This window comes from Dunckerocampus dactyliophorus, chromosome 7, assembly GCF_027744805.1.
Source record: "Dunckerocampus dactyliophorus isolate RoL2022-P2 chromosome 7, RoL_Ddac_1.1, whole genome shotgun sequence".
NCBI classification, from domain to species: Eukaryota; Metazoa; Chordata; class Actinopteri; order Syngnathiformes; family Syngnathidae; genus Dunckerocampus; species Dunckerocampus dactyliophorus.
This window is the reverse complement of record NC_072825.1, coordinates 26,233,378-26,253,752: the sequence shown is the minus strand read 5'-3', so window position 1 is coordinate 26,253,752 and position 20,375 is coordinate 26,233,378. Positions and strand designations below refer to the sequence as shown.

The 20,375-nt window shown below is 40.9% G+C and overlaps 1 protein-coding gene across 2 annotated transcripts in view; it reads right to left on the bottom strand.

Moving 5' to 3' along the window:
• LOC129185100 (phosphatidylinositol 4-phosphate 5-kinase type-1 alpha-like) overlaps nucleotides 1-20,375 on the bottom strand; it is a 30,248-nt gene that overhangs the window by 8,202 nt on the left and 1,671 nt on the right. Inside the window, exons 2-15 of one of the 2 annotated variants that reach the window (XM_054781793.1) lie at nucleotides 13,153-13,187; nucleotides 10,624-10,716; nucleotides 10,365-10,495; nucleotides 8,606-8,723; nucleotides 8,329-8,481; nucleotides 7,938-8,237; nucleotides 4,924-5,159; nucleotides 4,760-4,843; nucleotides 4,629-4,677; nucleotides 4,468-4,552; nucleotides 4,200-4,370; nucleotides 3,998-4,124; nucleotides 1,837-1,899; nucleotides 1,666-1,765 (exon numbers count right to left, since the gene is read on the bottom strand). In XM_054781793.1, coding sequence (XP_054637768.1) covers nucleotides 1,666-1,765; nucleotides 1,837-1,899; nucleotides 3,998-4,124; nucleotides 4,200-4,370; nucleotides 4,468-4,552; nucleotides 4,629-4,677; nucleotides 4,760-4,843; nucleotides 4,924-5,159; nucleotides 7,938-8,237; nucleotides 8,329-8,481; nucleotides 8,606-8,723; nucleotides 10,365-10,495; nucleotides 10,624-10,716; nucleotides 13,153-13,187 — 1,745 coding nt within the window. Of the gene's footprint in view, nucleotides 1-1,665; nucleotides 1,766-1,836; nucleotides 1,900-3,997; nucleotides 4,125-4,199; nucleotides 4,371-4,467; nucleotides 4,553-4,628; nucleotides 4,678-4,759; nucleotides 4,844-4,923; nucleotides 5,160-7,937; nucleotides 8,238-8,328; nucleotides 8,482-8,605; nucleotides 8,724-10,364; nucleotides 10,496-10,623; nucleotides 10,717-13,152; nucleotides 13,188-20,375 lie in introns of those variants that run through there. The other variant, XM_054781794.1, reaches the window with a different exon arrangement.

The following is a 20,375-nucleotide window of genomic DNA, read 5'->3' as shown; positions in this document are numbered from 1 at the left end:
CTGGAATAAAAGAGATGTAGGATGATTACTTATCTATTCATCAGTGTTCATGTGAAACTTTAGCAAAATGTGACTATGCAAAATACACATTTTGACCCGGAATTACTATAAAGTGAAATTTCATGGGGGGCGTGAAAGGCAGGGAGGACTTTCTTTTTTTAAATTTTTTTATTTATTTTATATATATATATATATATATAAATATATATATTTTTTTTATTAGGGAGGACTTTCAATATTAGTGCAGACCTGCCAACATGTATGAATTTGTCGTACTCAGCATGCAACTTAACTCTTGAATACGCTTGTATGCTTCACTGCTCGCCATTTTGTTGTATTTCTCTGGCTTCAGTTTCGAGTTCAATCTGTACGGTACAGATAAATAAAAACAGTGCGCAAAAACATTTCTGTCACCCAGTGGGGGCATGACAGAAAATAATTCACAACCACTGGCTTAGCACAAAAAGGGCTTCACAGGCAAGGATGGCACCTAAACCAACCATTCATCAGATCATTAAGAAATTCCAGGAGAAAGGTTCAGTTGTTGTGAAGGAGGCTTCAGGACGCTCAAGCGTCAGAACTGTCACCACCACTGCAGTGCTTGCTCAGGAATGGTAGCAGGCAGCCGTGAGTGCATCTGCACACACAGTGAGGCAAAGACATTTGGAAGATGGCCTGATGTCAAGTAGGGCAGCAAAGAAGCCACTTCTCTCCAGGAAAAACATCAAGAACAGAATGGTATTCTGCTAAATATAGTATTGGACTAATGAAGACTGGGGTAAAGTCTTTTTTTTCTTTTCTAACGAATCGCCTGGTTGTTTGGAGCATCCAGAAAAGAGCTTGCCTGGAGGATAAAGGGGCTAAGATCAGTCCTGTGTCATACAAACAGTAAAGCATCCTGAAATCATTCTTCTGCGGGGTTGCTTCTCAGCCAAGGCAGTGGGCTCACTCAGAATGCTGCCTAAGAACACAGCCATGAATAAATAATGGTACCAAAGCAACTTCTCCCAACCATCCAAGAACAGTTTGGTGATAACCACTGCTTTTTCCAGCATGATGCACTCACATTATGCATCCGTGCCATGGCCCATTTGCTTGTCCCATCACTTCTATTCTGCCGTTTTATTGCCATTTCTTTGACTTACAGTAGTGGACTATTTCCTTATTTGGGGTTGTTCCGATTATTTCACACAAGGTTGTCGCTCTGCTTGCAACAGGGGTGATGGTGTTGTGTTAAATGCCACATTGCAATTTCTCTGACATAGCATGCGTGTTCATGGAATCGTGCCGGGCCCTAGACCACCGCTTCCGATGGTGTCAAAAGAGAGGAAGGGCGTGATTCAGTGCGTTCAGCCTGGCCAAACGTACCATGCTTTAGGTGTTACGTGGGCCCAGACATGAGTACGATTGGCCTGGTGAGTACGCCCTAAGTTTCAACAATAAAGCAATGAACTCCTTTTTACACTTGTACACCAATTAAGCATGTTAAAAGTGCTAGTCTGTCCTACATATCCTTTACAGTTAAAGGTTTTATGATGTGACAGTTGACACATTACATTTTCATTACTGTATGTTGTATGAGAAATTAAGATTTTAGTTTGTTCTGCTTCCTGGAATAATTTGACTTTAGAGGTTCCACTGTATGATGTTAGGGCAATTACATACAAAATTGATGTTCGTCTCAGGGATGATGTCAGATAGCGAAACTACATCTTCGCTTCCAGACAGGTTGGCTGAATTGTCTGCACTGCCTTCAACCTCGAAACTGGAACAGAAATGGGTCAATAAAAATCAAGAAAACAAATGAGGGAAGAGCTGAGATTTAAAGCTTGTTACCTGTGAAAAGCACCGTGGTCGTAGTCTGTGTGCGCCGATTTGTGCACCTCCACCCCCACAGACCTACACGTCAAAGAAGATGCTGTTCAAAACAGAGATTGGTAATATGGAGGAGCAAAAAGTAGGGATGCCCGATAATATTGTCCAGCTGATATTGGCATAAAAATGAGAATCACAGTTCATATCGGTATCGGTTGGTATTCTGCCAACAATATCAGCGTGTAAGTGATTGTTAACTTAGTATGTCCGTGTTAAAAATGTTTTCCTTTGGATTATAAATATGCAATTTGCAATGAAAGCGAGGGGGGAGTAAGGTTATACGAGGGGGAGTTGAGGCATCTTCTTACCTCTTTTTCCTTCATGCTGCATTCATGAGTGATCTGCTGACTGAGCCCAGTTTATAAATTCACTGATTGTATTCGTCCAGAGTTTGATACTTTGAACTTTGGTCTTATGCAGATGTTGTGCCACATACAAGTGTGCAACTTTCCAAATTGTATTGTCACCAACATTATTCAATTGAATTCTTATTTGTGATTTTTTTTTGTCTTATTTGTCTTACTTGTTATTTTAGTTGCCCATTGGTCATGATTTTTAAATGACACATGGCACTTTTTCTATAACTTGCATTGCGTACTGCAATATTTATCTTATATTGCATAAACAGTAGGGCTGTATTAGACTAAGGATTATCATAGTCCCATCTAATTCGAAGATTTTTCCATAGTTGACTAATATTTGAAAGTTTTTCCTTTTCTTTTTTAAAAGCAGCGCTAATGGAGATCCCAACAAATAAACGAGATCTCATTTGCAAATTTTTCCACCTCCAAAAAACAGGCTAAAACATATATAAACGACTTATAAACATGATAAGTGTGCAACAACAGTACATTAATTTATATAGTGACAGAGAAAGCAAGATGAACAAAATCGGAACACGGTCGCTGTCGGCACACATCAGAAATAGGAACAACACGACTTGAAAAACAACTTGCCAAAACTCTCATTTAGCAGCATTATTTCCTACCTTAAAATTCACTGTCGGGATATACAATGAAGTTGGCGTAACAGCCTTACCCGTATGAAATGATACGCCATGTTTGTTGTTGTCGCATGATACTGTATGTAAGAAGTTGCTGACACGAGTTTCACTTCACGCTGTGGAGTCATCTTTGAGCTTTTCAAAATACTTACACACTTTGGATCATTTTTTTGCAGCCATTAGGAGCCAATAAGTCCGTAGATGTCAACAGGCGTCCTAGTCGTCACATCCCCAACACTAATTATTCACACTCTACAGGAGTTTGAAGTCCAGGACCACAAGGCTGGCAAACAGCTTTTACCCACAGGCCATCAGGCTTCTCAACGAAGCACTCACAAACGCCGCACGTAACACACGCACACAGCCATAACACTTTATTTATTTATTTATTTGGTATTAATGTCTCTTCTGTTCTTGTTGCTTAATTTATTGGTATTAATGTTTTTTTTGTTCTTATTCATTTTCTTGTGTTTTCTTTCTTTTTTTGGGAGAATGAACAGAACAAGAATTTCACTGAATAGTATAACTACCTGTTTTACTGTGCATATGACAATAAAACTCTTGAATCTTGAATCTAGCGTTCAAAGCTACTGCTCACCTCAGCTCCTTTGTATTGTGCCACTGAAGCTGGTGATTTTATTAATGCGTGGTAAGCATCGGTCTTCTGTTAAACACACGTCATTTTCAATTCTTTATTAGCACAAATTAGGCTGTTTTTGTCTCAAAATAGACTATTTATAGCAAACACAAGACATTCTTTGCAAAAAGGTATGCTCAGCAGCAGCCGTGGGCACCCGCCATGTAGTCACAAGGGTACAAATTTGATCACATAACTATTTTCTATGATTCGACGACGAACAAACCAAATTGCAGAATAGTCGACTATTCTAAGACGCCCATAACAATGTTTATTTGTGAAATGCATCCAGGGGCATCACAGTAAAAGAAGCATAATATGTTCATTGCACGAGATGTGACCTGATGTTAGTTTGAGGGTAGAGGTGCGGCTTATATCGTATTGGTTGATATCGGTAATAAAGTGCTGGACAATATCAGTGTATTGGATATCGGTACAATATCGACATCGAGCCAAAACTCATTATTTAGGTGATGTTTTACCTTCGGGGAGGAGAGGAAGCAAATTCTAGGCTGCCTACTGATGAGGTGGAAAGGTTGGCCTCGCAATCAGCCGGGTTGTCCTGCAGCGGCGGTGTGCTGGGAACCAGATCTGGTCTGCCTGTCTGGACTATTAAAAGCAAAAGCAAAATTAGGGAACTGAATTGCTCTAAAAGCACACGTCTCTCATGACATTAAGTCTTACCACTGTCAGCCTCTGACTCTGTGCTTTTAAAATGGGGGTGGTACACCAGTCTGGGGTCCATAACTGACTGCCCTGTTGCGTGGGAGAGTGGGGTGGGAGCTCCCAGAGTGGGAGCCCTCCTAAGCCCCCCTTGACCTCCCCCACGGCTCTTCTTAGATGGTGAAGGCTTTACTACAGAGGACAGAGGATGTACTATGTAAGAGCCCTGCACTTCCTGTGCCAATAAAGCACTGAGAATTTTAAAAATAAAGCGCAGATGTGCACTTACATGGGATTTTCTTGAACACTGTGCTGCACATGAAATGCTGGAAGCGCTCTGCGTAGAAGCCAGGTCTGTGAACTGAAACAGTGTCCTACAATATAACAAAAACAAATCCATTAACATCATTTCATCATGTCTTTTTCGTCCATTTGGTGTGCAGTTCTTACCCCATCATGCACCAGGGCCTTCCAGGAGTGCTCCAATCTCTTAACAAATCTAAAGTGTAGGATGTAGCAGAAGTAAATGGTACACAAATGGGCAAGGTGCATTAAAATAGATTTTCTCTTGAGGTAGAAACCTGTATGACTGGAGGATGTCAATGATGCCGATGTAGATGAGTAATCTCTCTCCTTTTGCGTTACGAGCTGGAATACCTCCCATGCTGCAAAACACAAGAGATGATTTAGAAGTTGCAGATGATTTAACATGTTTGCAGGTGTAGAGTTCAGCCACAAGACTCACTGGTCTTCTGAGTCCAAAGCACCCTTTCCCCGAGCCTCCCCCTGGATGGACTCCATGGCCGTACAGTAAAGACTCTTCTGGGCTTGCGGCCGGCGCTGATCGGGGGTCACCGCTCCCTCCGACCCCCCGCTGTCCGCCGAATAGCCCCCAGCCCGTTCTCGCTCTCGACTGGCCTGGTCCATGTTGTGAATGCCCATCAACAGACTGTAATCCATGATTTTGAAACTCTGCAAGAGCTTTATCAGTGGACACAAAACAAAAGTCTTAGTTGTTGACTTCGGGCGAGAGGCAGGGTACACCCTGGACTGGTCCAATGTTCCATGCGGCAATAAAAAAAACTCCTGCCGTGAAAGCTCTTTGTCAGAGTTGAACGTGTGACATGACCTCAACTCTTGAAGTCTCCTTTAGATTATCAAGGGAGCAGGTTCTGTATGTTGTATGTTATGTAGGTTATGTATTATGGTTACATATTATATTGATGAAAGACATTTCTTTTTTATCATTTGATTTTTGCTGAGGCCAACAGGTTTAAAGGCACACGACAACAATGCCACTAGGCCTGTCACGATAATCGATAAATCCATTAATCGAACGATAAACAAAAAAACAGATCAATAATTATGATGCTCTCGATAAATTGACACGTGCATGTATGCGCGTGTGTTTCATCTGCTCATTTCTCTGTACTACGCAGGCTGGATGACAAAAGGGTTCACTCTGCATCTGTCTGTGCGCAATGGTTCTATAGTGGAATGAATGGAGAGAGTGTACCCTTATCTCTTCTCATTCAGCCTCTTTGTGGAGGCGAGGCTACTAGTGAGTGGACACAGAGTGCTAGCACCAAATTAGCCTCGTGAGAAAGCATATGCTAACATGAATGATGCACAGCAGCGATGGTTTCTAAGGCTAACGCAACTGCCCCCCCTTTGTGGGAATATTTCGGCTTTAAACAGAATGAACAAGGTGAGCGCATGAACACAGACGAACCAATATGACGCATTCGGTCGAAAGTACTGACGAGGAAGCAAGGAAACATGACCAACTTGTATGCACACCTGAAACACAACCATCCTTTTCAGTTTTCCCAAATGGGAAAAAAAGTACCGCTGGAGATGCAGCGGAGCCTTCGTCCCGACAGCCAAAAAATGGTCTCAAAAAATGCCAATAACATCAATTATTGACAATTTGTAGGACAATCATCTACCAGCCAAATTTGTTATTGTGACAGGCGTTTTATGCCATGTAATTAATGAAAAATTAATTAATGAAAAAATAATTGTAGCACAATTATCTACCAGCAAAATTTGTTGTCCTGACAGAGCTACATGCCACTCTATAAATACAGTATGGAGCCGTAAAAAAATAGTGACTTAAAGTATTGTTCACTACATCAAATAAATAAAACTTCTACATGGCAAAAAAAAAAAAAAAAGTGGGACGCATAAAGACGTCAAACAGCTTTTTAAGTGTACACTACAAGTGTACACTGGGACAGCCTCCTGACATTTACCATTCACAGCATGGCATTTACAGAGTGGTTGGTCGAGTTACCTGAGAAGATCCAACTTGCGTGTTGATGTGTATCTTTTTTCATGCATGCATGAAGAGGCAAGGTCATGGTGACTCAGCAAATAAACAGAAAGACTATTGAAAATATATTGCTTGCCTTATATAATATGATTTACTAAGAATAATAAATGCCTGCAGCTGCTTCTGTCATTTAAAGTGTAAGCTTCTATCAAAGTAAACAAAGGATTAGTTTGCAGTTTCACTCAAGTACAAGTTCTCTGTTGAGCACTTGCAAGATAAGCCAGCCTGTCAAGAACACAGGAGTTCTATAGTATCCATACTATCCATGTTATACCGCTTGTCCTACTCAGGGTCGCAGGAAAGCTGGAATCGATCTCAGCTGACTGCGGGCGAAAGGTAGACTACACCCTGGATTGGTCGCCGGTCAATCACAGGGCACATGCAGACAGACACCCAAATGGTCACATCGACTAATGTATGTATAAAGAGGGGGTTGTGCTGTTTGAAGCATAAAGATTCCCAAGAGCATAGGAAAGCAAGAGCATTGGAAGGCATTGGAAAATCATTAGAAAATGGGAAAAAAGAGCATAGATATTATATAATTCTATTCATCGTAATATACAGTATTCAGTACTATACTGTTCAATAGGTGTGTCCAAACTTGTTCCACGGAGCCACATATTGAAAAGTCAAAGGATGCCTGGACCATTGTGATTAAGGATGTCCCGATCCACATTTTTTGGCTTCCGATCCTATCCGTTTTTTTATAATCTTGCCAATCCTATTCTTGCTACCGCTATTTTTATTTTATTTTTTTTATAATAATAAGCTTTTGTTACAAACATCAATTTGTAACTCTGTGAGTCAGGTTCCTAATTTAATAAAAGATGCAATACAAGATCAAATTGGAAAAAATGGGTGTGCAAAATACTTTTAAGGTAGGGCTAATCATTTGACATGGTGATAGATCAATTCACAGTGTGGCCCAGAGTTCCGAATGTTATACTGCAACTGGATCGGCCCGATCTCATGGGTGGTCCAACCAGTTATTGGGTTTAGAGTGCAATCACTTTTTCTACACAGGGCCGTGTAGGTTTGGATTTTTTTTCTCCCTTAATAATAAAGTTTCATTTAAAAACTGCATTTTGTGTTTGGTTGTGTTGTAACTGACTAATGTTTAAATTAGTTTGATGATCTGAAACATTTAAGTGTGACAAACATGCAAAAGAAATCAGGAAGGGGTCAAACACTTTTTCACACCACTGTATAAGCCTTACTTCTAATAAATGACTGGTCATGCGGTTGAATAAATAAATGCCCCAGGTAAGTTTAAGTGAAAGTTTGAAAGATTCCTCTGTGTGGAATGAAATTCTGATGGTTGTCTTATTCTAGCAACTGTCATGTTTGTGCACTCCCATACAGGCAGAGGCGTTTTACTGCACCCTCCTTAAATGAAAGGCAAAGTGTGCTCTTCTGTGACTCACCAGGCAGTCCCTCTGAATAGTCTTGCTCAGGGCATTGTAGTTGTCTGATTCCAGCTGCAGGCCATCGGGCATATCCTGGATAAAATCTAGATCTTTGTACGTGGGAACAGCTTTTTCCCTCTCTTTAGGCGACGCCCGTCTCTTATAGGTGGAGCCTTTCAGGTCGTATTTGAGGTGCATGGGGATGATCCGGGGGAGGAGATTGTTCATCACAACGATACGAATATTCTTGCCCCCCGCCTGGACGCAGTAGAGGCCATAGAACTTGGGCAGGAGTGTTCGCTTGTTTTGGTTTATGTTCTAGACAAAAACAAATATTAGGTAAATAACTAATACCATTAATTCTAATGATCATTTTATTTTGATACCAATAACAAAGCTTTATGCTGACCATGAAGTATCCAGGAAGAAGTTTCTGGAGAAACTCTGCCTCTTTGTGCTGAACCGTTTTGATTATAAACTCGTCGTCACTGGAGACGTAGAAGAGAGATCCACTGGCTCCAGGGTTGGAAAGCTCGATCAGTGGCTCGTTACACAGGGAATACTTGCAAACAAAGAGCAATCTGTGTTACCTATCTGGTCCAGACAGATTTGGAGCCGCAATTTTTGATTTGATTTTATGTTAGTGTTGAACATTCCTCTTTGATTGTCACTTTGTGCCTACTTACCAGGTAGTCATCTGGTCGAATGCCAAAGAGCTCTCTGAAGTAACGAAAGGCGATGGGAGCGTAGGTTTTAAAACGAAAGTCGCTGTAGTGATGAGCTGGAGTCAGGTTACTGCCTTCACTGGGGAGACACCAAGACACAGTGAGGTAAAGTGAAATACAGTTAAAGCTGTCTATCCCCAAGCTCCTCGGACTGGCTGACTGACGTCAACATAAACAGGTGTCAACATAGCTGAAACCAAAACGAGTCAATGCTTGCACATTTACTTTGACTTTGGCCAGAGACATAAAGAGAATGGGTGATTAAGGGGTTAGGTAAAAGGGTTTTTTAGTTTGTTGATCGTTTTCCTCCATTTGTGCATATTTGTATTTACATTCTTCGGTTTTCATATGACATTTTATACTCTTATCTAATAGCGCTGCTGCACTAATATTCGTTGTGTCTTGAATATGATAAAATTTTGTAGAGAAATGGGTGCGTTTTCTTAATTGCTGTAGTAAAATCTGGGTTAATACTGCTATGCTTTTATTTTGATTTTATTTTGAAGCTTACTTTGCACTGAACAGGAAGTTACTCTGTGTACGTTTTAAGGCTGTGTAAGTAGACAGTAGTTCTTCACGCTACTTAACAATAATGAGTTACTAATTTTAACAATATATGTCGACGTAAACGGACCCATTTTTCACAGAAATGACCCCTGAGGCGCTCACATTTATTGTCCTTGGTGTACTGCCTTCCGTGTTATGACATTTCGAGGTTACGAACGTGCTCCCATAAATTAGTTACAGATGTCTGGCTTGAAAACTAATTACTAGGGATGTCGCGATCAACATTTTTTGCCTTCCGATTCAATCTTTTTTATAGTCTTGCCGATCCGATCTGGTACCGGACTTTTTTTATTTTATTTTTTTTTAAATAAGCTTTTGTTACAAATATTAATTTGTGGAATTTAATACGGTTATGAAAATAGCTCTTCAAAGCATTAAAAATAATGCAACCAAACTATTGCTGAATTTACTTTACTTTTATTACATAGCAAAACAAAAATATTGTTTGGCTTTTGTAACAAACCTCTGAGTCAGGTCCCTAATCCAATAAAAGATCCAATAAAAGTCCATCCAATATAAGCTAAGCTAAGATAAGATGAGATAAAATTGGAAAAAAATACTTTTATGGTAGGACTAAAGGTTTGACATGGTTATATATCAATTTGTGGTGTGATTTAGAATATATGACTTTTTTTAAATACACTCTCTTCGATGCAATAGTTATTTATTGCATTTAACACTTCCTGTGTTAGCTCCCCGCAAAATGACACAGCAGTCCGGCCACAGTGAGGGGGAACTACCGCTACGGAGCCAAATATCCAACGTCCAACGTGAAACTAACTTCACCGCGGACATGTCAGCATGGTAGTGTTGCGTTTTCTTCTTCTTGTGGGTGGCGGGCATCGAGTGGCAACCAGGTTTGAGGCACATTACCGCACCTACCATGTGGCCCAGAGTTATGAACGTTATACAGAAACCGGATCGGCCCAACCTCGTGGCGGAAACCAATAACATCCTATCTTCAAAATAGAGCGGATCGGCAGCCGACCCCAATCCCAAAGATCGGAATGGGACATCCCTAGTAGAAACGGCATGATGCACAATTTTAGTGGTTTCGAAACCATTAATTTTTTTACCTTGAAACCGGTAACTGGTCCATGCCTAGTTGACATCAACTTAACATGCTCAAAACAACTGTAGTTCTGCTACCAACCTGGGGAAGAAGATGCTTTCAACAACCACAAAATCCTGCATGAGCACATCCCTCTCAGCCTTTTGGCTCAAGCTGCCAACCGTGTGAGTGATGCCCAACTGAATGGCACCTTTTAGGGCAGAGGATGTCGTCTGCAGAACGCAGAGAGGAAGAGACTTGTTACCAAGTGGAACAAATCACAATTTCCCGCTACGCTGTTGCTGGTGTCCATCAACTAGTGTCAATGACTGTCGTATGACCTCTGCAACCCAGCTCTAACCTTTTTGTAGGTGGTCTCTCCCGTGGTGGTCTCAACTCCCCGGTGTCCAATGGTCTTCTTCATACTCTGAGCTGTGGCTGAGGAGCCAGGCATCTGAGTGGAGAGTACAAGAATGCTTACAAACACATTGTATGAAAGCTTCTAGGAATGTAATTTATTTTATTTTACATCTCTATTACTATAAATTCTGTACTATAAGCCACTACTTTTTCACACACTTTGAACCCCTGCGGCTTAAATAATCCATCCATCCATTTTCTATGCCGCTTATCCTAACTTCGGGCAAGAGACGGGGTAGTGACTGGTCGCCAGCCACTCGCTGGGCACATATAGACAAACAATCATTCACGCTCACATTCATACCTATGGACAATTTAGAACCTAACATGCATGTTTTTGGAATGTGGGGGGAAACCGGAGTACCCGGAGAAAACCCACGCACGGGGAGAACATGCAAACTCCACAAACTTCCCGATCTCCTGACTGTGTGGCCTAAATAATGATACAGCTAATTTATGGCTTAAAAGAACTACAGTTCCCATGATGCTTAGAGTGCAGATTCAAGAAGTAGTGGAGTGGAGTTGTGAAGTGGACGCTAATATCATGGTTTGAAGTCTCATGTAGCGAACTCTGACAAATCTTAAGTAAGTTTGATCAAGTGGAGAATTATACAGGTTCTGCTTGGACGCCGATGAAAAAAATAATTTCACGTCTCACTCATGGGAGCTAACGAGTGATGCTGGGAACACCGAGTGTAGGTAGGATAGCAAGGTTTACAGTATGTCTTTCTGTGTAAATATCCCATGTTACAACGTGAACACCTGCGCCTTATAGACGCAAGTGTGGCCTATATATCTACACAATTTTTTTCTCTTTAAATTTGGTGGCTATGGCTTATGTTTATGTGCGTTCAATAGTCCGGAATTGACAGAATTAAAGTACACTATACCCACCGACCATAGGCACCCGTGCACAACCTAATTAGATCCAACAGAAGAGCTGTATGAGGAATTCTGTCTTTTATAAGATGACCATGCTCTGTACTGATGTCAGAGAAGTATATTTTGTTAACAATAGTTTATTTACTATAGGTAACGTAGCAAGTCATCTACTAAAAAACTAAAGCCAAAATCACAACCCTATTTTTAAATGAATATCATATTCCCTCAAATAGTGGTATCTGCTCTAATAGACGCCATAGGATGCATAGTCCATTTAAAACACCATACGTCAAACAAGCCTCTTATGTATAACACAATGGTGCAGCACTTTACTACAACTTATATCCTCCATTTGTAGAAACAACTGCAAAGCAGACATGGCATCTGTAAAGCTGGTTTACAGTGAAGCTGCTAAACACTTTAATGCTGAAAAATACAAAATATAAGAAAAACCCCGGGCAAAGGGAAAAGCCTGATACTCTGCAGTTGACTAAATAAATGCACCTGACAACTACATGAGGGAATATGGCATTTCTCTGAAAATGTCAAATTGAGCATTATCACAGGAATTTGTGATACAGCATTTGTATTATATCGCATTGGTTTGTACAGGTTGCCTAATGATGTGTCTGGTCAGTAGAGAGCAAAGAAGACATGTTAGTTCATCAAATATGTTTCTCTCTCTCCACAGAGTTATGACATTGCATAATAAGCACCTCCCTACCCACCAAAAAACAAACAGAAAACACACGTGAAGTTTCCAACGATGTGTCATGTACATGCTGTGCCATCCCACCTCTAAACAAATGTAATAGAGTACATGGCGCTGCCTGTCAACCACCACACACTAAAGCCTCTGTGCGCCAGGACGGCGGCGTGCGCGCGACTTTTTAATTTGCCAAACAGCGTCACCGTGCCAAGTGCTGGTTCAGCCTGTTCGGATTGGTATGCGCTGCACTCCCCTGTACGCTCAAGCCGGACCAGTAAAACAGGAAACAATTATTTTGGCAGGTGATTTGATTTGAGCTTCCGAATAACGGTTATTTGATTAAATCTACACCAGTCACTCTCTCAAATGAAGTCAATAATCATTAAAGCGGAAAGGTTTGCGGTCTTTAGACGTCTCATGTTAAACCAAATGAAACCTCTCGTGTGTTCTTTCACATAATAATGGGAAACGCAAACCTATGCACATTGACAATGGGGTATTCACAGATGTAAAAATATTTTCTTTCAGATTCAAACCACAATTGATATGTGAAGTACGTGAGATGTGAGTTCAGAGAGGTGGTTTCCTGTATGGTGTCAGACCACTGAGCAGGCGATTGCTCCAACACTGGACAGTACCGCTGTTGCAATAGTTTGCAATGTACAGGAAGCAATGGACGCCTGTAGCTGCTGACTTGGTGATGCAAGGACAATCAACCTGCTCTATTTACTTTACTTGGGGCAGTCATGCATAATGTGTTGTTACTGTTCCAATTGTGCTTGGTTCATAATAAGACAGAATTGCATCATTATCGGTCACGTTAGCCTGAACAAGATACACAATATGGAAAGTGGCTGGATAATTCCTTTAGCTCCTTACCTCTGAAGGGCCCCCCTTGAAGATGCCACTGGTCCCTAAAAGACAAGGCAAACTTGGATTTAAAACATGAGCGACACATGGTTATAAACTGGTTAATGAGCTAGGCTATTTCCAGCACGGGATGCAAATGACAACAAGGTCAATGATGAGCCTTCATGGCCACATGTACTAACTACTGCTTCTTCGTACCATCAGCTCAGCACAAACTGGAACTACTTTTCCCCCGAGTTGCTTGCTCCAGATTCACAGTCCCGGAGGAAGTTTCTACAATTACCACCTCCCTTAAAAATGTATTTTCCACAGACTTCAGACTTCTATGTGCACTCAGCTAGTCCAGACACAGCAAGCACAGAGCATATTCCTATCTGGCTGCCCATCGCACATTATTATCACTATAGTCTTATACAAAGTAAAACTATTACACAAGTAAAGTGTCAACGCCTCATTATACAATTTTCCGTTCAAAAACATGCCTCTCAAGTCACAGCAAACCATTTTTGTGCATGAGCTCACCAGAGAAAACTTTGGGGGAGGCGAAGCAGCTTGATAAAAATTAAGAAACGCATTTTCTAACCTACTAAGCTCACTTCCGTTATGGGTAAAGGCTAAATAAATTGATTTTTACTTCCTAAGGTTGGCAGAAAACTCCAGAAAGTCCCTTTTCCTCAACCATAATATATGATCTGAAGAGAGACTTGCTTTTTCTATGGCTTTTTAGTGATGCCATCACAGAGGGGTATCAGTGGCGACAAACAGGAAATGCGTGATGATGACCTTAGAAGAGTAAATGGAACTTATTGCGACTCAGCAATGGTGCAGTGACAAAAGCGGTACATGTCCTGGCTGCTCAATACAACATGGTCACAGTAAAGTGACGATAATAATAGAAAAAGAACAGAATGACACCGCAAAGTGAGTTGTGTTAAACGATCCCTCTCCACATTTGATACAAATGACCAAAGTGTGAATACAGATATGATAAACGGTTAATTTCTTTTTACACTTGTATGACAGTTAAGCATGTTTAAGGGTTACTGAAAACATTGCCCGGACAGGTAATGGTTAGTCATTTGACCTTAGATTATTTCCATTTCCATTTCAAGATGGGAGCGAATCAGAGTTTGGGCATGTTTCTCCGAACATTGACTGTGGTCAGCCTGAGAGGTTCCGCTGCAATTTTGACAGAAATGCGCTGAATTCAAAGGAACTCAATGTTCGACACGATTCCATTACATAAACATTCCGTTTAAACCTACAGTACTTTCTCGCCCACTCTGAGAGCACCTCTAGCTTGTAACTCGTGGCAACAGCTACTTCAATGCAGCAGCAGCAGCAGCTGCACAGGTCAACACATACAAAAGAATGCTGGGAAGATTCTAGACCTGTAGAGGAACACTCCAGACTTTCATTCGGGTGACAGCTACAGCTTTTCAAAATATCTAAAATGGATATCAACAAGTACTACATAGTTAAATACAATTTGAAAGAGTTTAAGTCCATTTACCAAGGTATTTTGAACGTTTAACTGCATTTACACCATGAAAACAACAGTATTGGTCACAGTGCCTTCCAGGCGAGTCGTACCAACTTCTGCCTCCCCGCAGATGTTGGACAAACTCTATAAATGCATGACTTTCTGCTGACATTTTGCAGTTAACAGTTTGACGTTGTCATGGTCCGAGCATGCACAGGTGTTCCGATGTGGTTGTGTTACAAAGAAAGGATAATACGGAACAAACTGTAAGACATTCTATGGGACTTTTGCATTCCAGAAGGATACTGTATATAGACTTCAGTGAAGGGCCTAACTAGTGCACGCCTTTGTTTTATTTTTTTGCGACTGGCAGTAAGCGACTGTTCTCATCTCGACATTGGAAGTCAACAACTCTGTTTTTTCTAGATGGACAATTTTTTTCTACAAGTTGTTCTGCTCGCTTCAGTTGGGGATTTTTCCTGTTCTTTTTCCTAAAATAACTGCAGAAAAAACATATCTGGTAGATGCGTCACAAGATCTCGTGTCACAAGATATCGCAAGACTAAAATGTGACAAGATTTCTCGTCCAGAGAAAACATGCCTTGTGGGCACTATAATAATAATTTTTAAAAAACCACGATAATTTAAAAAAAAAAAAAAAAAAAATCACACAATATATGAAAATGAACTCAATAATTTTGCTGGCCTAAAGACATTGCCATGTGCATGCATGTCTGTTTTCCTACTCTCTCGCCGCCAAACAGGCAGGAAGAGGTTTCACTCTGTGCATTGGTTTCAGCACGTTGGCACGGTTGTTCCATAGAACAAGGGCATGAACGGAGTGAGTCCCTTTGTCAGTCATATAGCCTCTTTGTCTCGGTGGGTGGAGGCGGGGCCGCTAAAATACACGGAGCGCAGAAGAGTGTAACATAGTAGAAATTAAATTAGTAGATTGTAACATATTGTCATATATTTTTTTATATTTTTTCATTGTACTTTTCTTAAAAGTCATGTTAAAATCTTGTCTCATCTCGTTCTCGCAGACCCAATCGCATGTACCGCCTCGTCTCGTCACCTGACTGTCTCGTGACACCCCTGGTATCTAGTATTGGATTATAGATTTTAAGATAGGGGACCTCAGTTTTTCTTTTTGCAAGATATGCTTCTATTGCAGCTGGATCATTTTTAATGTGCTCCTTTGTCGTGCTTATTTGTCCTTACATCCACAAATATTTTTTGTGAAGACAATTTTTAAGAGTATAACATATTAAACAGAACTAACAAACATTTATGAAATGTAAAAGGTAATCTTGGACTTTTAAATAATATTATTCATTTCATTTAATAACATTTCTTACAGTTACGCCACCTCACTTCCTGAGTTCACCATCTGACGTTTGCCACAGATTCCAAATTTGTTCAATCTGTTTGGACACTTGCATCATATTTTTAGTGTTTGACATACATTCATTAATTTGTGGCTGCCCGCCATGAATACATTTTGACTGGCACAGATTTGGCACTACCTGTTTGCCCTTGCTCATAAGCACATTATAGTGGGACTGTCTATGAGTGTAGCTTGTTTTTCCAACTCCGTTCAGTAGACGGCAACGTAACTCTCTTTCTTAACACACCTCATGTTAGGGGTGGCACAACACGGATATTATCCAATGTCAGGAGGAATCATACATACTTCTATGACTGATTTTGTTGTGTGGAATGTTTGATCAAGTGATATTACTCAAACAGAGGACAATAATCAGCAACAGTAAGCATGAGAAAAACACCCATTTGCTTCTTTAAGCATCTGGGGTATGGTCTTACCGCCACATTGCAGTGGTGGCTAGATATAACATAGCGAGGTTCGAGGGGCTCAATTAAGTGTTTAAACCCAACTTTACTAACCACCGACAGGGGCTGGTCGGCTTTTCTGTTATACCTAATGACTTCTTGTCGTGGGAGTTTCCCGTGTAACGCTGCTTCAAATGCACGATGAGTTTGGTCGTATTAAACTTCCCCGGTTCTGTGCCACCACGGGAAACTTGTACATGACAAGTTTTGCACTCAGCTGCAATGTCTTTTTGGGACTTTTAACAAAAAATACATCACTCCTATGCTGTTGTTGAGATCACGTAGGCTATATCAGGCCGCTGTTGGATAGATGTGCTGGGGCAAAGTCTAGAATCGACTGCTTGCATTGGAGTGCCAATATTGGAGATTTTGGAGGCAGGCCGATATAATCCGATACTTGTTTTTTTGCTGATATTGGCACAATATTCTAATTCAATATCAGATGAGGACACCCCTACGTCATACGCACCTGGTCTTTCAGGTAATAAGACGAGGTAGCAGGAAGGATCAGTGTTGCCATCTTAGTGCTTTATTTTGCAAGTATTCAGACCCCTCTATATTGATTTATTTTTAAAACGACTAGAGACAAATCTAGCAACTTTATCTGGTCTTATTGGACACTTTTGTAGACTGAACTGAAACGCACATTTGGCTCTTCTCAAAAGAGCAGCTGGTGCTGCCGTGCCCACCCCCCCCCAACATCCACACACTTGAAAAGCCCTCACAGGTAGCTATGTCTTGCTTGCCAGACAGACATTTTTCAGTTATTGCAACAGTTTAAAAATACTGGCCAGAACTTCCCATACATTCATATTTGTGGCCACAAATAAGTTTGGACCACCACAAACATATATATATATTATTTTATTTTTTTTACATTTCACACTACGTTTTCGCCATCACGCATAAAGAATTTAGAACTGGTCAGTGTAACTTGTCGTTAAAGCTCCATACAGTAGATGGCATCATAACTCTGCTTCCTAAAACACCTCATACACATCGCATTCACCAGCTGTCATGCGCATTTTGACCAATCGGAATCGGATGTGTACATTATCTTCAAAAATCAACACACACTTACATGAAGCCCAGAAAACACCATGAATGTCGCTTCATGCGTATACTGCTAGATGAGTCAATAACTTAATGTTCTGTTGTGAAATAAGGTTTTAAAAATGTGAGTTACAAGACACAAACCAAAAAGCTAATTTTTTACCCATCCCACACACAAACATTGAGTTTTAGAAAATCTCCACTCTGGCCGGAAAAGCTCAAACTACGATTGCATGTGGATGAGAGGCATACAACGCATAGACATATCTGTGTTTTAAAGATATTCACATTTATTTGGACATGGTCTCAAAGTGCATTCATGCGACATGCATCATGCCATAGTGTTTTAAGTGTATTGTTATTAAAGTATAATTTTTTAATGGTCATTATAGCGTTAATTTGTACAAACAGGTGTGCCACCTGACATTAGGGAAGTCTGCTAAAACATTCAATTTTGTATATTATTTGAACGTAGGGAAAGGTATCCAAACTGAACCTATTTTGAAGAAAAATGTTATACATGGCATGAATTGATTCCAATATTTAAAAAGGAATTACAGTAATCCCTCGTTCAGACTTAGGCAGACTTTATTGATCCACAAGGGAAATTGCTTGGTTACAGTAGCTCAATTAAAAGTAGTTTATCGTGGTTAGCTGCTTCCAGACCCGACTCTTTGAAGTGAATTTCCACGAAGTAGAATTCCTTATTTATAAATGGAATATTTTCATAGTTAGAGCATAGAATCCCTGTTTACAACCTTCTAAATACGCTGTTTAGCATTAGTAAGAGCCTTCTAGACATGAAATAACACCCCTATAGTCACCTTTACGCTCCATCCATCCATTTTTTATACCGCTTCTCCTCATTAGGGTCGCGGGGGCATGCTGGAGCCTATCCCAGCTGACTTCGGGCGACAGGCGGGGAACACCCTGGACTGGTCGCCAGCCAATGGCAGGGCGCATATAGACAAACAACCATTCACACTCACATTCATACCTATGGACAATTTAGAGTCACCAAATAACCTAACATGCATGTTTTTGGAATGTGGGAGGAAACCGGAGTACCTGAAGAAAACCCATGAGAGGAGAACATGCAAACTCCACACAGAAATGCCCAGGGGAGAAACCAACCCAGGTCTTCCCGACCTCCAGACTATGACTATGTGGCCAACATGCTAACCACTAGAGCACCGTGCGGCCACCTTTACACTCATATTACCCTACATAGTAGACATAAGAGTACATAAGCCATTTAAGACATAAATAAGACTAATGCTTGTGTGTGGTGCCACAAATCTGTTCCCTAGGGGAGGAGAGTGAGGGGCGGACAGGAAGTGACGTCTGGGTTTCAGAGTTGGGTTTTAGCTTGCCGTGAGTTACGGCCGCAACAGTATCACGTGTTTTTTATTCGGGATTATTGTGTCTGTTGTGATATAATGCAAACATGCAATAAAAGCCTGGTGTTCCGGCAATCAAGTCTGGTGATTGTGTGTCTCACCAAACATTACACTAACATTACTGACACCCAATGACCAGTGTAGCATGTTACGTCACCATCTTTGAATACGTCTTTTCAATGCCTTTCATTTGTATTTTTGTTCATTTAACCATTTTTATGCTTGAAAATGCTTAATTTTGGCAAAAATAGGCATGTTTTCACAAAAAAAAGCACGATATATGAATTAACATATGTTTGAAAAACCATAATAGAGTGAAGCCGCAAAATTCAAAGCTCGAAGTGACGAGGGCCGACTGTGATGCACTTGGACAAACAAATATGCATGTCACGTTGCTGACCCATTCACAGACTCCAAGAAGAGTTGGGTACTTCAACCCCATAGATGTGCTCCTAAGGCAGAGTCACCTGCTTGCGATGAGCATGGTTACACACTGGTAAATGACAAGCATCATTCCGCTATTGGTCCCTTTTGTTATGAAAGAGCATCATCACTAGCCATGCAGTTTCTGTCCACACACAGACACACACGCATGCCAGTACCTCGTTGCAACGCTCTCCTCCAGAAATGAGTCCTAATATCTGTAAGGCAGGACAGGGTCAGGCTAAACAGGAAACCGTGAGGGCCAATTTTGCCCTTATGTATCATGCACCACCACATTATCATTACCATTGCACTGCAGATCCGGGGTAGACAATCAGACTAACCCAATTACTTAACGTAAGCGGACAACAGACAAACCATCTGGTCCTAAACTACACAATCCCTGCCGGACTCTCACGTGCAGCATGCAGCCTTTACATGGCCAAAATAGTAATACAGGCCAGCCTATGAGAAGGGAACACTGTAAATATAAAAGTTATTTTCTCATCCTGGAAACTGGGCTGCACACCTTTAAACTTGTATGCCATCGTTGCTGGAAGCTAATATTTGTGTTCTGTCTGACTGTGCGAGGACTAAATACTCCACCGTGCATGAGAAAACTAATAAGTGCCACACATCGACATGGATTAGTGGTTCCAGGAAATATAATGCAGATGAAAGCGTTTAACCCCCCCCGCCCCACTGGCCACTAGTATGTAGAGAATCATTTCATCATGTTACCCAATATAAATATAACAGAACAAAGCCTGCTCAAACAACATGAAAGATGTGTTTTTGTGGAAGGAATGACAGATGTCAATATTTGCTCGTAATAAGCAACAACAGTTGAAGAGAAAGAGTGTAAAACCGGGCTGTTCTATCCAGAGATGCAACCATCCACATTTTTGCCCCACTTCCAATCCGGTCCCCAAAACCTGAATTTGGACATCTGCCGATACCGATACAATTCCGATACAAGAGCCTGTTTGTTTTAATATGCAACCATGCCAGTGAAAATATCT